A 17,222-nucleotide genomic window follows, 5' to 3' on the forward strand; every position below is an offset into this window, starting at 1 on the left:
AAAAATAACAGCTGGAAGCACTTGGTGCTGGGATAAAATTCGGGGGTTTTCATCAGCTTTGAGGACTGTGAGCCCCTCAGACAAGGCGGGGTTCTGGAGCCCCGCCCACTGTACAAGGAAAACGCTTTGAAGCACCCATAACTCATCTGACCACACTCCCTGTCTGCTCCTCCATCTCCACCTGTTATGATGGCGGTCTGTTAAACAGCCCAACCCAGGAGAAAACGGGGGGGAGATTGCGGTAATGAGATCATAAAAGCGCCATTACTATGGATCATTGCTATGGCTTGGAAATACTTTCGTTATGGTGAATTGCATCTATCAACTCAAAAACATCTTAGAAGTAAACAAGTGAGTTACCAATTTACCACCTAGGATTCTCCAAGTGAGAGTTTATCCCACCAAAAGTAATTTTCCAACAAACACCCTCCCCCCATCAGCCCATGCTATCCTTTTTGCAAATTCATGGAACAAATGTTGAATATACTTATGTATACATTTAGCAAACCCAAACTCTGCCAAACTGGGTGAAGGGCAAGTGACACCAGTGGATAGAGAACCAGGGTGCTTTAACATGAATGCACAATTTGCTGGCCATCTCTCTTACTGTAGGAACGATAGTACCAATGACTGCCATGACTCAACCTACAGGGCAGGAATATCTACAACATAGTCTCCTGTTTTTGGAAAATGTGTTTATAACTGCTTTGTCGATGGGTACCCATACCTCAAAGAGGTGCATGTGTAGTCAAAAAACGAAATAAAACAAAACAAAGCACCCTGAACTAGGAAGCAAGAGAAGCATGCCCTACTCCCAGCTCTGTCTCCTTTTTCCTATGAGATGAAATCTTTTGGATTCTCAGTTTCCTCGTCTATAAAGCAAGTTAGATGAATCAGAGTAACTGAACATTCCTTGTATTTGATTGATGAGCTCATCTAAGACTGTCTACATATTCAAAACACTTATTCTAAAGTTAGTGGATTTTTTGTTAAGGCTGGCATGTGGTCAAGATAGGGGATTTAGATTTGCCTAAAATTTTATCTCTGATACGTGGGAAAAGGGCTCTATCCCCACATGTTTTGGAAATGCTCTGTTGCACCATGTTGGGCTGGTATCTTTTTGCAGGACTTCTCAGGGCCTTTAATGTGTTGATATGAATTGTGAGTCCTTAAGAAGTCTCCAAAATCATTTGATCATAAAGCTCAGTATTTTTCTAAGAAGGAACACTCACAGGCAAATGCTGTGTTAGAGCCCTCAGCCTCCAACCTTAAGCTCACTCTGCTGACCTTTCTGCCTAAAAATACAAGCAGGATGCCTTTGATAGGCTTCCTGTGAGACCAGAGGTACCAGTCTTGTCTTAGAACTCTGACAAATGAAACTGCAGAACAGAAATGTTGATTGCCTCTTTCCTTTTTAAAAAAAAATAATAGCTCTTCTGAATCTGTTTTTTAGGGAACCCTCTGGAAAAATTCCCCCTAAACACAAAGTCCAGAATTGTACCTGTTATCTGCCATTTTGTTTTTAAGTCTTGATCTCTTATTTGAGAGAGAAGAGGTTTTAAGATGAGTTTGAGGAAAATTCATAGCATAGTGATTGCTTCTTCTGGTTATTGGTACCTAAATTTTTTATGGCAATATTTAAGTAAAGCATATAAATGGGAAGGGAAGCTATAATATTGAAGTTTTGGGCATCAAACCAACTTGGGTTGAAACCCAGCTCTACTACTTAGAAGTTACTGTGATTCCATGTAACATAATTATTGTCTCCAAATCTCACTTCCCTTGTCTGTAAAATGGGGAATGTGATAGCTGCCCCATAGGGTAACTGCGGCTATTATAGAAGATGTATTGAGAATTACTGAGCGCCATCCATATGCAAAGCATGGAGAGAGCTGGCTTTACGTTTAGGAATGAAGACTGTGTTAAACTGGTTTGTGCCTAAAACTCCTCTACCTAAGATTGGTTCAAGATGGCAGAGTAGAAGGACATGTGCTTCCTCTTGCAAGAGCACCGGAATCACAACTAACTGCTGAACAATCATTGACAGGAAGACACTGGAACTCACCAGAAAAGATACTCCACATCCAAAGACAAAGGAGAAGCCGCAATGAGATGGTAGGAGGGGCGCAATCACAATAAAATCAAATCCCGTAACTGCTAGGTGGGTGACTCACAAACTGGAGAACACTTTTACCACAGAAGTCCACCCACTGGAGTGAAGGTTCTGAGCTCCACGTCAGGCTTCCTAACCTGGGGGTCCGGCAATGGGAGGAGGAATTCCCAGAGAATCAGACTTTGAAGGCTAGCAGGATTTGACTGCAGGACTTTGACAGGACTAGGGGAAACAGAGACTCCACTCTTGGAGGGCACACACAAAGTAGTGTGTGCATCAGGACCCAGGGAGGAGGAGCAGTGACCCCATAGGAGACTGAACCAGACCTACCTGCTGGTGTTGGAGGGTCTCCTGCAGAGGCAGGGGGTGGCTGTGGCTCACTGCAGGGATAGGGACACTGGCAGCAGAAGTTCTGGGAAGTACTCCTCGGCATGAGCCCCTTGGAGTCCACCATTAGCCCCACCAAAGATCCTCTAGGCCCCAGTGCTGGGTTGCCTCAGGCCAAACAACCAACAGGGAGAGAACCCAGCCCCACCCATCAGCAGACAAGTGGATTAAAGTTTTACTGAGCTCTTCCCACCATAGCAACACCCAGCTCTACCCACCACAAGTCCCTCCCATCAGGGAGCTTGCACAAGCCTCTTAGATAGCCTCATCTAACAGAGGACAGACAGCAGAAACAAGAAGAACTACAATCCTTCAGCCTGTGGAATGAAAACCACATTCACAGAGAGATAGACAAAATGAAAAGGCAGAGGACCATGTACCAGATGAAGGAACAAGATAAAACCCCAGAAAAACAAGGACATGAAGTGGAGATAGGCAACCTTCCAGAAAAAGAATTCAGAATAAGGATAGTGAAGATGATCCAGGACCTTGGAAAAAGAATGGAGGCAAAGATCAAGAATATGCAAGAAATGTTTCACAAAGACCTAGAAAAATTAAAGAACAAGCACCTAGAAGAATTAAAGAACAAACAAACAGAGATGAACAATCCCATAACTGAAATGAAAAATACACTAGAAGGAATCAATAGCAGAATAACTGAGGCAGAAGAACGGATAAATGACCTGGAAGACAGAATGGTGGAAATCACTGCCACAGAACAGAGTAAAGAAAAAGGAAGGAAAAGAAATGAAGACAGCCTAAGAGACTTCTGGGACAACATTAAATGGAACAACATTCACATTATAGGGGTCCCAGGAGGAGAAGAGAGAGAGAAAGGACCCAAAAAAATATTTGAAGAGATTACAGTTGAAAACTTCCCTAATATGGGAAAGGAAATAGCCACCCAAGTCCAGGAAGCACAGAGAGTCCCAGGCAGGATAAACCCAAGGAGAAACATGCCGAAACACATAGTAATCAAATTGACAAAAATTAAAGACAAAGAAAAATTATTAAAAGCAACAAGGGAAAAATGACAACACACAAGGGAACTCCCATAAGGTTAATAGCTGATTTCTCAGCAGAAACTCTACAAGCCAGAAGGGAGTGGCACGATATATTTAAAGTGATGAAAGGGCAGAATCTACAACCAAGATTACTCTGCACAGCAAGGATCTCATTCAGATTTGACGGAGAAATGAAAAGCTTTAAAGACAAGCAAAAGCTAAGAGAATCCAACACCACCAAACCAGCTGTACAACAAATGCTAAAGGAACTTCTCTAAGTGGGAAACACAAGAGAAGAAAAGGACCTACCAAAAAAACCCCGCAACAGTTAAGAAAATGGTAATAGGAACATACGTATCAATAATTACCTTAAATGTGAATGGATTAAATGTCCAACTAAAAGACACAGGCTTGCTGAATGGATACAAAAACAAGACCCATATATATGCTGTCTACAAGAGACCCACTTCAGACCTAGGGACACATACAAACTGAAAGTGAGGAGATGGAAAAAGATATTCCATGCAAATGGAAATCAAAAGAAAGCTGGAGTAGCAATACTCATATCAGATAAAAGAGACTTTAAAATAAAGAACATTACAAGAGACAAGGAAGGACACTACATAATGATCAAGAGATCAATTCAAGAAGAAGATGTAACAATTATAAATATATATGCACCCACCATAGGAGCACCTCAATACATAAGGCAAATGCTAACAGCTATCAAAGAGGAAATCGACAGTAACACAATAATAGTGGGGGACTTTAACATCTCACTTACACCAATGGACAGATCATCCAGATAGAAAATTAATAAGGAAACACAAGCTTTAAATGACACACTAGACCAGATAGATTTAATTGATATTTATAGGACATTCCATCCAAAAACAGCAGATTACATTTTCTTTTCAAGTGCACACGGAACATTCTCCCGGATAGATCACATCTTGGGTCACAAATCAATTTTGTGACCCTCAGTAAATTTAAGAAAATTGGAATCATATCAAGCATCTTTTCTGACCACAACGTTATGAAATTAGAAATAAATCACAGGGAAAAAAACGTAAAAAACACAAATGCATGGAGGCTAAACAATACGTTACCAAATAACCAAGAGATCACTGAAGAAATCAAAGAGGAAATCAAAAAATACCTAGAGACAAATGACAACAAAAACACGGCGATCCAAAACCTATGGGATGCAGCAAAAGCAGTTCTAAGAGGGAAGTTTATAGCTATACAAGCCTACCTCAAGAAAAAAGAAAAATCTCAAATAAACAATGTAACCTTACACCTAAAGGAACTAGAGAAAGAAGAACAAACAAAATGCAAAGTTAGTAGAAGGAAAGAAATCATAAAGATGAGAGCAGAAATAAACAGAAACAAAGAAAACAATAGCAAAGATCAATAAAACTAAAAGCTGGTTCTTTGAGAAGATAAACAAAATTGATAAACCTTTAGCCAGACTCATCAAGAAAAAGAGGGAGAGGACTCAAATCAATAAAATTAGAAATGAAGAAGAAGTTACAACGGACACTGCAGAAATACAAAGCATCCTAAGAGACTACTACAAGCAACTGTGTGCCAATAAAATGGAGAACCTGGAAGAAATGGACAAATTTTTAGAAAGGTATAACCTTCCAAGACTGAACCAGGAAGGATCAGAAAATATGAACAGACCAATCACAAGTAATGAAACTGAAACTGTGATTAAAAATCTTCCAACAAACAAAAGTCCAGGACCAGATGGCTTCACAGGTGAATTCTGTCAAACATTTAGAGAAGAGCTAACACCCATCCTTCTCAAACTCTGTCAAAAAATTGCAGAGGAAGGAACACTCCCAAACTCATTCTATGAGGTCACCATCACCCTGATACCAAAACCAGACAAAGATACTACAAAAAAAGAAAATTACAGACCAATATCACTGATGAATATAGATGCAGAAATTCTCAACAAAATATTAGCAAATAGAATCCAACAACACATTAAAAGGATCATACACCATGATCAAGTGGGATTTATCCCAGGTATGCAAGCGTTCTTCAATATACGCAAATCAATTGATGTGATACACCATATTAACAAACTGAAGAATAAAAACCGTATGATCATCTCAACAGATACAGAAAAATCTTTTGACAAAATTCAACACCCATTTATGATAAAAACTCTCCAGAAAGTGGGCATAGAGGGAACCTATCTCAACATAATAAAGGCCATATATGACAAACCCCCAGCAAACATCATTCTTAATGGTGAAAAAATGAAAGCATTTCCTCTAAGCTCAGGAACGAGACAAGGGTGTCCGCTCTCACCACTATTATTCAACATAGTTTTGGAAGTCCTGACCACGGCAATCAAAGAAGCAAAAGAAATAAAAGCAATACAAATTGGAAAAGAAGAAGTAAAACTGTCACTGTCTGCAGATGACATGATACTATACATAGAGAATCCTAAAGATGCAATCAGAAAACTACTAGAGCTAATCAATGAATTTGGCAAAGTTGCAGGATACAAAATTAATGCACAGAAATCTCTGGCATTCTTATACACTAACAATGAAAGATCAGAAAGAGAAATTAAGGAAATAATTCCATTCACCACTGCAAAAAAAGAATAAAATACCCAGGAAGAAACCTACCTAAGGAGGTAAAAGACCTGTACTCAGAAAACTATAAGACATTGATGAAAGAAATCAAAGATGACACAAACAGATGGAGAGATATACCATGTTCTTGGATTGGAAGAATCAGTATTGTGAAAAAGACTACCCTACACAAAGCAATCTACAAATTCAATGCAATCCCTATCAAATTACCAATGGCATTTTTTACAGAACGAGAACAAAAAATCTTAAAATTTGTATGCAGACACAAAAGACCCTGAATAGCCAAATAATCTTGAGGGAAAGTGGAGCTGGAGGAATCAGACTCCCTGACTTCAGACTATCCTACAAAACTACAGTAATGAAGACAATATGGTACTCACAGAAAAAGAAATATAGATCAATGGAACAGGATAGAAAGCCCAGAGATAAACCCACACACCTGTGGTCAACTAATCTATGACAAAGGAGACAAGGATATACAATGGAGAAAAGACCGTCTCTTTAGTAAGTGGTGCTGGGAGAACTGGACAGTTACATGTAAAAGAATGAAATTAGAATACTCCCTAACACCATACACAAAAATAAACTCAAAATGGATTAAAGACCTAAATGTAAGACCAGACACTATAAAACTCTTAGAGGAGAACATAGGAAGAACACTCTTTGACATAAATCACAGCAAGATCTTTTTTGACCCACCTCCTAGAGAAATGGAAATAAAAACAAAAATAAACAAATGGGACCTAATGAAAGTTAAAAGGTTTTGCCTAGCAAAGGAAACTATAAAGAAGACAAAAAGACAACCCTCAGAATGGAGAAAATATTTGCAAACGAATCAACAGGCAAAGGATTACTCTCCAAAATATATAGACAGCTCATGCAGCTCAATATTAAAAAAACAAACAACCCAATCAAATAATGGCCAGAAGACCTAAACAGACATTTCTCCAAAGAAGATATACAGATTGCCAAGAGGCACATGAAAAGCTGCTCAACATCACTAATTATTAGAGAAATGCAAATCAAAACTACAATGAGGTATCACCTCACACCAGTTAGACTGGACATCATCAGAAAATCTACAAACAACAAATTCTGGAGAGGGTGTGGAGAAAAGGGAACCCTCTTGCACTGTTTGTGGGAATGTACATTGATACAGCCACTATGGAGAACAGTATAGAGGTTCCTTAAAAAACTAAAAATAGAATTACCATATGACCCAGCAATCCCACTCCTGGGCATAGACCCAGAGAAACCATAATTCAAAAAGACACATGCACCCCAATGTTCGTTGCAGCACTATTCACAATAGCCAGGTTATGGAAGCAGCCTAAATGCCCATCAACAGACGAATGGATAAAGAAGATGTGATACATGTATACAATGGAATATTACTAAGCCATAAAAAGGAATGAAACTGAGTCATTTGTAGACATGTGGATGGACCTAGAGACTGTCCTACAGAGTGAAGTAAGTCAGAAAGAGAAAAACAAATATTGTATATTAACGCATATATGTGGAATCTACAAAAATGGTAGAGATGAACCAGTTTGCAAGCAGAAATAGAGACACAGATGTAGAGAACAAACCTATGGACACCAAGGAGGGAAGTGGGGGTGGATAAATTAGGAGATTGGGGTTGACATGTATACACTAATATGTATAAAATAGATAAGTAATAAGAAACTGCTGCATAAAAAATAAATAAAATTCAAAAAAAATGTCCTCTACCCAGATGCCTTATTATTTCACATCCTTTCCCTCAGAAGAAAAATAAATATGATTCACATTTAGGGGAGAAAAACAAATTGCTAAATGAAATTTAGTGTGGGGTAACAAATAAATGTTGATCTAGAATAATAAAGAAGTAATGACCTAGCTCTGTCTTTTATCTTTAAAAGAAAACTCTTTACTATATGAGACTTTCTCTTTCACTCTGGAAAGTTACCAAATATGCTACAGATGTGCATAACGATCCCTCCCTTTTGATGAAATACATGATATATAAGCTTTAGCCTTAGGCCCCTCTTCAAGCTAAAAATGAATTTTAAAGACATTCAGCATTATAATGAATAAAACCTAAATCTTTTAGAAGCAAATGATCATCCTGACCCCTCATATTATTTCAAATGTATTCTATACTAATTGTTTTAAGAAAACTCTTTCTCCTGGATTAATATTTCAACTATTTAAAAATAGGTTAACTTTATTGTACATTATCACTTGAATAGACCAAATAATTTTAGTGCCTCTGTAGACAATTGGCTTTCAAATTGAAGCATAGTGATTTATTTTTAAAAATAAAGAGAAATCATCAGCATTGAAATAGATTAAAATAGATGTCTTACTTAGAATTGTAAAAGCAATTCCATTTTTCTTATGTCACATTTAAAGCATGGTTATTATTTTTTAAAGATATTTCAGTCTGATATTATGGGTTTTTTAACAAGAAAAGCCACCGTGTAATAGTACAATGATAAAGGATGAAGGGTGAAAAAACAAGCAGAATACCTATTTTACTTTTTTTGAATGCATCTCAATGAAAATCATTTACACAAAGAAAAATGGGAACAGCTATTAAATTATCAGGCCCACCTATTATGCTGTGATAATTAGAAGTCATACGAAGATGATACCAAAAAAAGTAAGTTGTCAAGCAAGTTGGAATCACTTTTAAAAGTAGAACTTCATGTACAAGAGTAATGAAAGTGCTCTTCGTTTATATACGTGAGAAAAGGTTTCAGGCTCCCAGTTCAAGATGGCAGACCAAACACACATTTATTGCCCTTCTACCTCAAGTTCTACCGACAAATATATATTGAGCACCTACTATGTAACAGGCAACTGAGATGAAATTACATCTAACAAGGTGAACATGGTAGGGGTCCATCAGGAAGCTAGCACTTGGGGAAAATTCCCAAACTCAGGAAGCAGATGAATTAAACTGAAAAACCAGAGAGATCATCAAAAGTACAGCCCATAACAAGCCCAGGACAATATGGTGGTAATGAATTTGCCCTAAAATAAAAGAAAAAGGAAGATAAATAAATTTGCCCTGAGGACCCGTAGAGAAACTCCAGACTCCTCTTCTTTATGACCTAAAGCAGGAGTCAGCAGGATCTATAAAGGACCAGATAACAAATGTTTTTAGCTTTGTGGGCCATACAATCTTCCTCTCAAAAGCACTCCACTCTTCCCTTGTAGTCTAAAAGCAGTCACAGACAACACAAAATCGTGGTGTAGCTGTGTTCCAATAAAACATTATTTACGAAAACAGGTAGTAGATCACAGTTTGCCAACCCCTGGCTATATTGTGTGAAATGGACAAATAAAAAATAATTTAAAGGGAATATATCTGGCCCGAATTTTATCTCCAGCCCAGCCTCTTCTCTGCACCCCAGGCCTGTCTGGCTGCCCTTCCCCACATCCAGGTAATTTCCTGCACCCCAGCATACCTGTCGTTGATCAGTTATACAAGGTGAATCCTGGTGGTGAATCTTGACCTTTCCTTTTCCACTGTTTATCTCGATCAATAGGAGGCTCTGCCTGTTCACTGCTTGAGTGAATCAGTTCACTTCTCTCCCTCTTTCCTGCCAATAACAGTAGCAGAAGCCCCTTGGACCACTACAGTAGCCTCCCATCAGATGCATCTTCTTCCACCCATCCATCCATCCATCCATCCGTCCATCCATCTACCCGCCCACCCACCCGTCCATCCAGTCTCTTCTCCACATTTTCAGTAATTTGTTCACCAAATGTTTATCGAGTGCCTGCCATGTGCCAGCCACTCTTCCAGGCACTGGACTTAAATTGGTGAACAAAAGATATTTTTTAAAAATCCCCAATTTTGTGGAGCTTCTATTCCGGTAATGTGTGAGGGGGGCGGAGCAAGACAGTAAATATAATATATAAGTAAATAACAGCGCCAGAAGGTGTTAAGTGCCAGAGGAGAAAGCAAAATGTGAAAAGGAGTAGAGTGAGGGGCATCTGGGGAGCTGAGGCAGTTGCACGTTTATCAGGGTGGTTGGGAGAAGCCTTTGAGGTCAGGGTGGAAGGAGGGAGGGATTCAGTCATGTTCCTATCTATTGTGGGGAAGAGCAGTCCTGACAAAGAGAAGTTTCAGAACAAAGTTCCCAGTGTGGGGGCCTGCCTGTGTGTTTTGGAGCCTCCAGGAGGCTGGTGTGGCTGGAGTGGAAGAGCTGAGGCAGCTGGAGGGATGATAGGATGTAGAGGGCAAGGGTGAGACCAGGGGGCCAGTAAGGAGGCGATGCTAGTAATCCAGGCTGGAGATGATCATGGCTTCAAATGAGAAGAGTGGCCCTGACAGAGGGAAAAGTGGTCGGATTCCAGATGGATTGGACAGGGGGTGTGGGAGAAAGAGAAGGTCAAGGGTGGCTCCAAGGTCATCCTCAGAAGGTTGGAGTTGCCTTCACCCAAAGAGGTTCGGGGTAGGGGCACGAGGAGTTTGGTACTGGAAAAGGGTCTCCTTTTCAAAAGCTACTTGCGTCATGCCTGGTCCATCCTTAATGTTTTCTCTCTTCTCCAGCCATAGTAAGACTAAGATCCTCAGCGTGCCCTACAAAAGGCTCTGTATTGGGTCCCTGCCACTGCTCTGGCTTCACATTTGTACCAGACTTCCCTTTAGACTCATTCTTTGGGCAACACTGGCCTCTCTTCAGCTCCTTGAACATGGATGCTCTTTCCAGTCTCCAGTACAAGCAATCCCCCTGCCTGGAATAATGCCCAGCCACCCCGCATTCCCGCTGCCCTCATTTATCTCAGTTAAATCCTGTTCAAGCTTCGGATCTCAGCTTTGACACCATTACCTTAAGGGAACCTCCAGGTCTCCCCACATGCTCTCTCCTAGTGCTCTACATGTTTCCTATACTTACATAATTGTATGATTATTTGATTCATGTCCTTCTTCCCACTAGACTGTAAAATCCCAGGGGGCTGGATTCACATGCTCTGCTCACCACTGTACCTCCAGTGCCTTACACAATATCTGCGTATAGTAAGTACTTCGTAGATGTCTGTTGAATAAATGAATTTCAGTTTACCACCCACCTAAAAGAAAATCGTTTTTACATTTACTTTTTTTTCAGAGTCTTTGTACAATTCTAGTATAGGGAATACCGAACTGGGAAAAAAACAAAGGAAAGAATACATTATCATTTATAATAATAACTAGTATCCTTCAACGTTCATTAAGCTTATTACCAAGTCCAAAGTTGTACTGCTCGCCGCACAACAGGTCAATAAATCAAGAGACGCGTTGTTAGGGCAAGGAACAGTGACTTTATTCAGAAAGCCAGCAAACCGCGAAGATGGTGGACTTGTATCCCAAAGAACCCTCTTGCCTGAGTTAGAATTCAGGCTTCTTTTATACTAAAAGGGGAGGGAGTAAAGTCAAACATCTCCTGGTTCCGGTCAGACTCCAGAGGGGATGTGTTAATTTCTTCCTCCTTGCAGTCATTCACGGGTGGGCCTGGTCAGGATGTTCCCTGAGAGCTAAACAAAGGTATTTCAGCTTAATGCTCATTACCTGGCAGGCAGGGTTCCCAGAGAAGGGCCATCATGGATAATTTAAGCTTATAGGCAACATCCCTTTAGTGATGAACTTGTAATAGAATACAAAGGTTCTTCCCTATTACGTGCTCATTAAGGAGTCCAAGCCATGCATGACTCCTTTCCTGTAAAATATGGTGCTGCTCCCCGGATTTCTGGTTCTCCTCAGAAACCAGAGTGTATTACAGACTTGCATTGTCTGTCACCTTGAAGACAGACTAAGTCCTTTGACTTCTTCTTGGCCATTAAAACGTGAGCAGAAGTGACAGGTGTCAATTCCAGGCAGAGGCATTCGAGAGCTGGTGTGCAACCCTCCAGCTCCATTCACCTGGATTAGTTTCCTGTGGCTGCCATGAGAAATTACCACCACTGGGGGGCTTAAAACAACAAAAACTTAATCTCTCACAGTTTTGGAGGCTAAAAATCCAAAATCAAGGTGTCAACAAGGCCATGCTTCTTCTGCTTCTTTGGAAGGCTCTTTGGAAGGCTCTAGGGAAGAAACTTTCCTTGACTCTTCCACGTTCTGGTGGTTGTTGGCAATCCTTGGGGCTCCTTGGCTTGTAGATGCATCACTCCAATCTCTGCCTCCATCTTCACTTAGCCTTCTCTTTGTGTGTCTTTGTGCCCAAGTATCCCTCTTCTTTCTCTTATAAGGACACCAGTCATTGGATTTAGGCCCACCCTAATTCGGTAGGACCTCGTCTTAAATTGATTACATCTGCAAAGGACCCTACTTCCAAATAGGGTCATATTTACAGGTACTGTGGGGTAAGAACTTGAAAACTGCTTTCGGTGGGGACATAATTTAACCCATTAACACCACCCTACACTGGCAATCATGAAGCACATGTTGAGATGGAGGCTTCGTCAGCCTGAGTCCCAGAGTGACTGTAATGAGAGGTTTGTATCTCCTAGTTCACCTCATTTCAGTCACATGTCCCCTGAGTAGAGTGGCAGGCTGAATCAATGGCCCCAGGTAAAGCATGTATCCCTCTAGCTTTTTGATGACTGTATTTAATTGATTCATGTAAATTAAATGTGTCCACACTGTATATCTCTTTCTTGTAACCCGTCTCCAGACTATCCTCCATGGGATATATTCTCAGTGATCATCAGTTCCTGAGGGCCTGCCACATGCCTATGTGCCAAGAGGGGTGTGTGCTAAATTAGACACAAGGATCCTTATCCCAATGAGTGTATAATCTAGTCTGGTGAGCAAGACAGAAAAAACTATCAGTGTTGGCTGACATTATCAGAGGACACCAAAGGAAGAGACTTAATAAGAGGCAGTGCTTAACAGGGCTCCCCGTATGTTTTAAGGACGGTGCTAAGTACTTTAAGGTATTATAATCTTTAAACCCCGTGGAGGTTGTATACCTTGAGGTTGGTATTTTTTATCCATTTTACAACTAAGAAAACAGAGGCTTAAAAAGATTTAAGCAACTTGTCCGCTGGTCACTGAGAATTCCAATCCAGGTCAGTCTGATTCACAAACCTGGGGTCTGTGGACTTTCCTGTACTGCCCCTTTCAATTCAGCTGAGCCTTGATGGTCTGCTAGAACACGGGAGGCTACACTCTGAACTACACAAAGTTTGCTTCTCCTTCTATAGTTATCCCACGGCTGCATTGATCATGTGGCACAATTAACAGTAAGGAAGAGAACAGAATAGTTAAACTACTCATCAATTTCTATTTCAGTAATGGCCTTCCTAGCTGATATTTGTGAACTAATTAAACTCAACCTTTCATCTTTCTAAGATGGTACTAACTTTCAGACTTCAATTTTCTAACTTGGCCATGGATGCAAAGATCTGTCATATCAGAGGCCTTCATTTCTCATCTAAAGCATTAAAACAATTAAAAGAAACAGCAGGATCAAAAGAATCAATATGAAACCAAACCAACCCTATTGTTAAGTGTTTCCAACCTTGTTTCAAAACAGCCTTATGAGGATTGTTTTCCAAACAGCAATGTATGAAGCCATCTACTTTTGAAAACTGATTTTCCTATGAATACGTATCCGGTTTTCTATGCTTGGAGAAGCAGGGAATACCCAAGCTGGCGTTCAGTAGTAACAAATATGAAATAGACCATTAAAAAAAAAAGTTGTAGGAATGTTAAAATCCATGTTGACTGGTTTTTACGTTTACCCGGCAGCACTCCAATGCTAGCATTGGCATGGAGACTGGAAAAGGAAACTTTCCACCAATCTGTCACTTGCTACTGTTCCCACTTATTTTACTGTGAATCCAATTTTAACAGTTTTTTAAAACATAAAAAAAAAAGTTTGATGCTTTTTTGCTTTCTCTTAAGAAGACGTTTCTCAAACATAAAAACACGCATGAAAAAGCTTTTTAAAATCAAAGATCTAGTTTTCTAAATACTCAGCTGTTTTCATTTGGATAATTGCCTGTTTTGTTTGTTTGTTTGTTTTGTTTTGTTTTTACACCTTTAGTCTGAATGCTTTGCCATGGGGGAGCCCCACAGACTGAAAGTAACTTTGTCCCCACTCTCCTCACTGCATTTATTACAGAGACTGGAAGACGCATCTGCTTTTCAACAGTTTGTGGTCCTTTTGAGACCAGGGAAAGCTGAGGTTTCAGGAAGAAAGTTGGGCTTCCCAAAACTTCAGTGGCAGCAAGTTTGGTGTGGTCACACCTAGGTATTCTTGAAATCAATTTCGTTGAGGAAGAACAGTCTGAGATTCTTGGAGCTAGGCTCGAGGTCACAGGTGGAAGGCAAATCTGTCACTGGTCCTCTCGTAGGTGGCCTAGAACCCAGTAGGCACTCAAGTCATGTTGACACGAATGAACGAATCCCAGTACCGCCGTATTGCATCTTATAAAGACTGAAGGGTGATTATCTTGGGCTAGAAAGTAAAAGAGAGAGCTGCCTACCTAGAGCTTAAGGGGCCTCAGGCTGGCATCCGAAGCCTGGCGATCTCATTCCGCTTTGGCATCATTCTGAACTGCTCTGCCTGAAGCTGGCGCGATGTTAAAGAGAGGAAATGCATGCGAGGAAAATCAGAGAGCAGAGGGTCGGGAACAGATGTGAGCAGAAAGGAACAGCATTTGAAATGAAAGAAAGAAATTGGCCTCCCACAGCTGGAAGGACAGACCCCCTCAGTGTCGTCAGGGATGTGGGATAATTTTGCCCTCCCTTTGTTCTTCCCCCCCCTCCCCCCCCGTCTTCCACGTTCCCAGGGTGTTTGTTTGATGTCTTTTTCTGTTCGGTTACTGGACCCTAAGGACGGACACAGGGGCAGTAGGTGACATACAAAAATGAACGAATTGAGCGGCTCTTATCACCTCCCTTGCTCCCCCCGTGTGTCCACAGCGCCTAGCACGTAGTAGGCGCTCCCTAAACATCTGGAGAGCAAATGAGCTGCAAGTTTGCGGCGCTGAGCACGTGGAACTGGGGAAACCAGGACAGCAGAGGAGGGTGTCCCCGACCACAAAAGCCATGCGGGCGCGTGCGGAAGGCAGCGGCGGGCGCTGCCTGCGTGGCGCCCGGGGCGGGGGCGCGGGGGCCCGCGGCAGCACATGCGCGGGGGGGGCACGCGGGCCGGGTCGGGCCGGGTGGGCGCGGGAGGTACGCCCGCGCCGTGGCCCCCGCGCGTGCGGCTGCCCGGGCGGCGGCGTGAGTCACGGCGGGACTCGCCTTTATAGCCGCCGGCAGGCTCGCGCGAGACGCCCGCCCGCCCGCTGCTCCGCGCTCCAGCCCGCGCGCCCCCAACGGCCCCCCAACCGCCGCCCAGGCCCGAGGGCGCCATGAGTAGCCCGCGCTGCGCCCCGCTGCTGCTCCTGCTGCTTCTGCCGCCGCTGCTGCCCAAGCCCCCCGCGGGGGACGCCGCCGTCATCACCGGGGTAAGCGGCCCCCGGTGCACCTGTCCGCCCGGGATGCGCGCCCGCCTCGCGCGCGCCCGAGAGGCACCGGGTGGGGGACGGGGGGGGGGCGACCGCCACGGGGAGGCGGGGGCCACCGGGAGGGTCATCCCGGGCGGGGACTCCTGCTCCAGTCGCCCTTTGGCGCACTTGGAAAAGTGCCCTGCTCCCAAAGCCGCGGACGGCCGGGACATCGGGCGCTCCCTGGAAGAAAAAGTGACCACAGTCTCACCTCACCACCTTCATCACCACCTTCTCCCGCTTGCTTCCCCCTCTCTCCTCGTGTTTGGTCTGTTTTTCTCTTAAGCTGAAAGAAGTTTCTTTTCGCGGTTTTCTCAAGCACTTTCCCCAGACATTCCAGCCCCTATCCTTAAAATTTTAGTGTCCTGAAATGCAGAGGGGCAAGCCCAGTACCCCCAGATCCCGGGAGCCTTAATTCTGTAGTCAAGGAGTTTGCTCCCCGAAGCATCCTCCGCAAAAACGCTTGGAAATAACTTGGTCCGAGGACATATGTGCACTTTGAAAAGCAATGTGGACGCTGCCTTCTGGGTTCCAGGTTTTTTGCTTTGTTTGTTTTTGTTTTTCCAGCGTCCCGAGGTTCTCCCTGTAAAAGTTTTCCACTTCCAGTTATTGATAAAGCACCTCCAGTGCTCCGGCTTAATTATGGAATAGGTTGCCATGTAGATGTTGCAGTTTAGAGAGATGTCTTCATCATTTGTAGAAGTAGGAACTAGTTCAGTTCTCTTCTGCGTCCACCAACAATTTTCTTTGTGTGGATCCGAAGGATGAGTTTACAGCACCAGATAAAAATGTCTAGTCTACGTCAACAATGCAAAATCGCTACCATTTCCTGATTGTTAAATGCTTTACTCTTCTTTTTTAAGTCTGAAATTATTTTACACCTCCATTAAATTATTTCAAATATCTAAGTGCACACAATAGGGTTTAAATAAAACTTCTGTGTTTGAAATGATGATATACAGATAATGAAATAACATTTAAATTTAAGGGAAATGTCATTGTCTTGAGAAAATTAAGCTCTATTGTCTCCATGTTAGTTAATAGGCTTATAGCACATTGAAAGTCCTCATACTAGAACAGTATTTGGTTACAGCCAATAGAGAGTTGGGTTACAGCCAAGAGATGCTTAATTATAAGCATTGTGATATTTATTAGAATGGTTTGTAGAGATTTTTACAAATGTATTTGAATAGCTTTGTCAGTCCCTGTGGTTGAAAAAAAGTTTTCACAGGTCTTTCTAATACATGAGAATTGAAACCTGATGAGTTTTTTTTCCCCCTCTTCCCCTGCTGGCTCATTTTAAATTTCTCCTAATCCTCTGAGTCCCAGATTCCTTTGTGATATAAGTATCTTTTTGTTCCATTCACAAGACAACAACACTATTTGAATAGATCAGCAGTGGGTTAAATATGGAGGGCATTAGGAAACAGCTGTCTAATTAAAAATATATAAACCTATGCAATTCTTTGTATTTCTGAGAACTGAAGCTTTTTGTGTTACACAATGAAATTTTATCACATTGAATGTTTATCTGTTAAGGTTTAGACTGGGCTTATTATATAATTATGTGTGCTGTTTTTCTTGTTGTTTTAAATCAGTGCTACAAAAAAAAAAAGAATTTAAAAA

General features: G+C 41.8%; 1 protein-coding gene across 4 annotated transcripts in view; it reads left to right on the plus strand.

Annotated features, from left to right (window-relative positions):
• Positions 1–17,222, plus strand: part of PROK2 (prokineticin 2) — a 411,259-nt gene that overhangs the window by 380,884 nt on the left and 13,153 nt on the right. For 3 of the 4 annotated variants that reach the window (XM_082346228.1, XM_082346229.1, XM_082346230.1), the window contains exon 1: positions 15,436–15,557. The exons of the other annotated variant lie outside the window; for it this stretch is intronic. In XM_082346228.1, the coding sequence (XP_082202354.1) occupies positions 15,462–15,557 (96 nt within the window). In that variant the 5' untranslated portion in view covers positions 15,436–15,461. Of the gene's footprint in view, positions 1–15,435; positions 15,558–17,222 lie in introns of those variants that run through there. 4 annotated transcript variants of the gene reach the window in all.

Source organism: Balaenoptera borealis (assembly GCF_965194805.1).
Source record: "Balaenoptera borealis genome assembly, chromosome: 12".
NCBI classification, from domain to species: domain Eukaryota; kingdom Metazoa; phylum Chordata; class Mammalia; order Artiodactyla; family Balaenopteridae; genus Balaenoptera; species Balaenoptera borealis.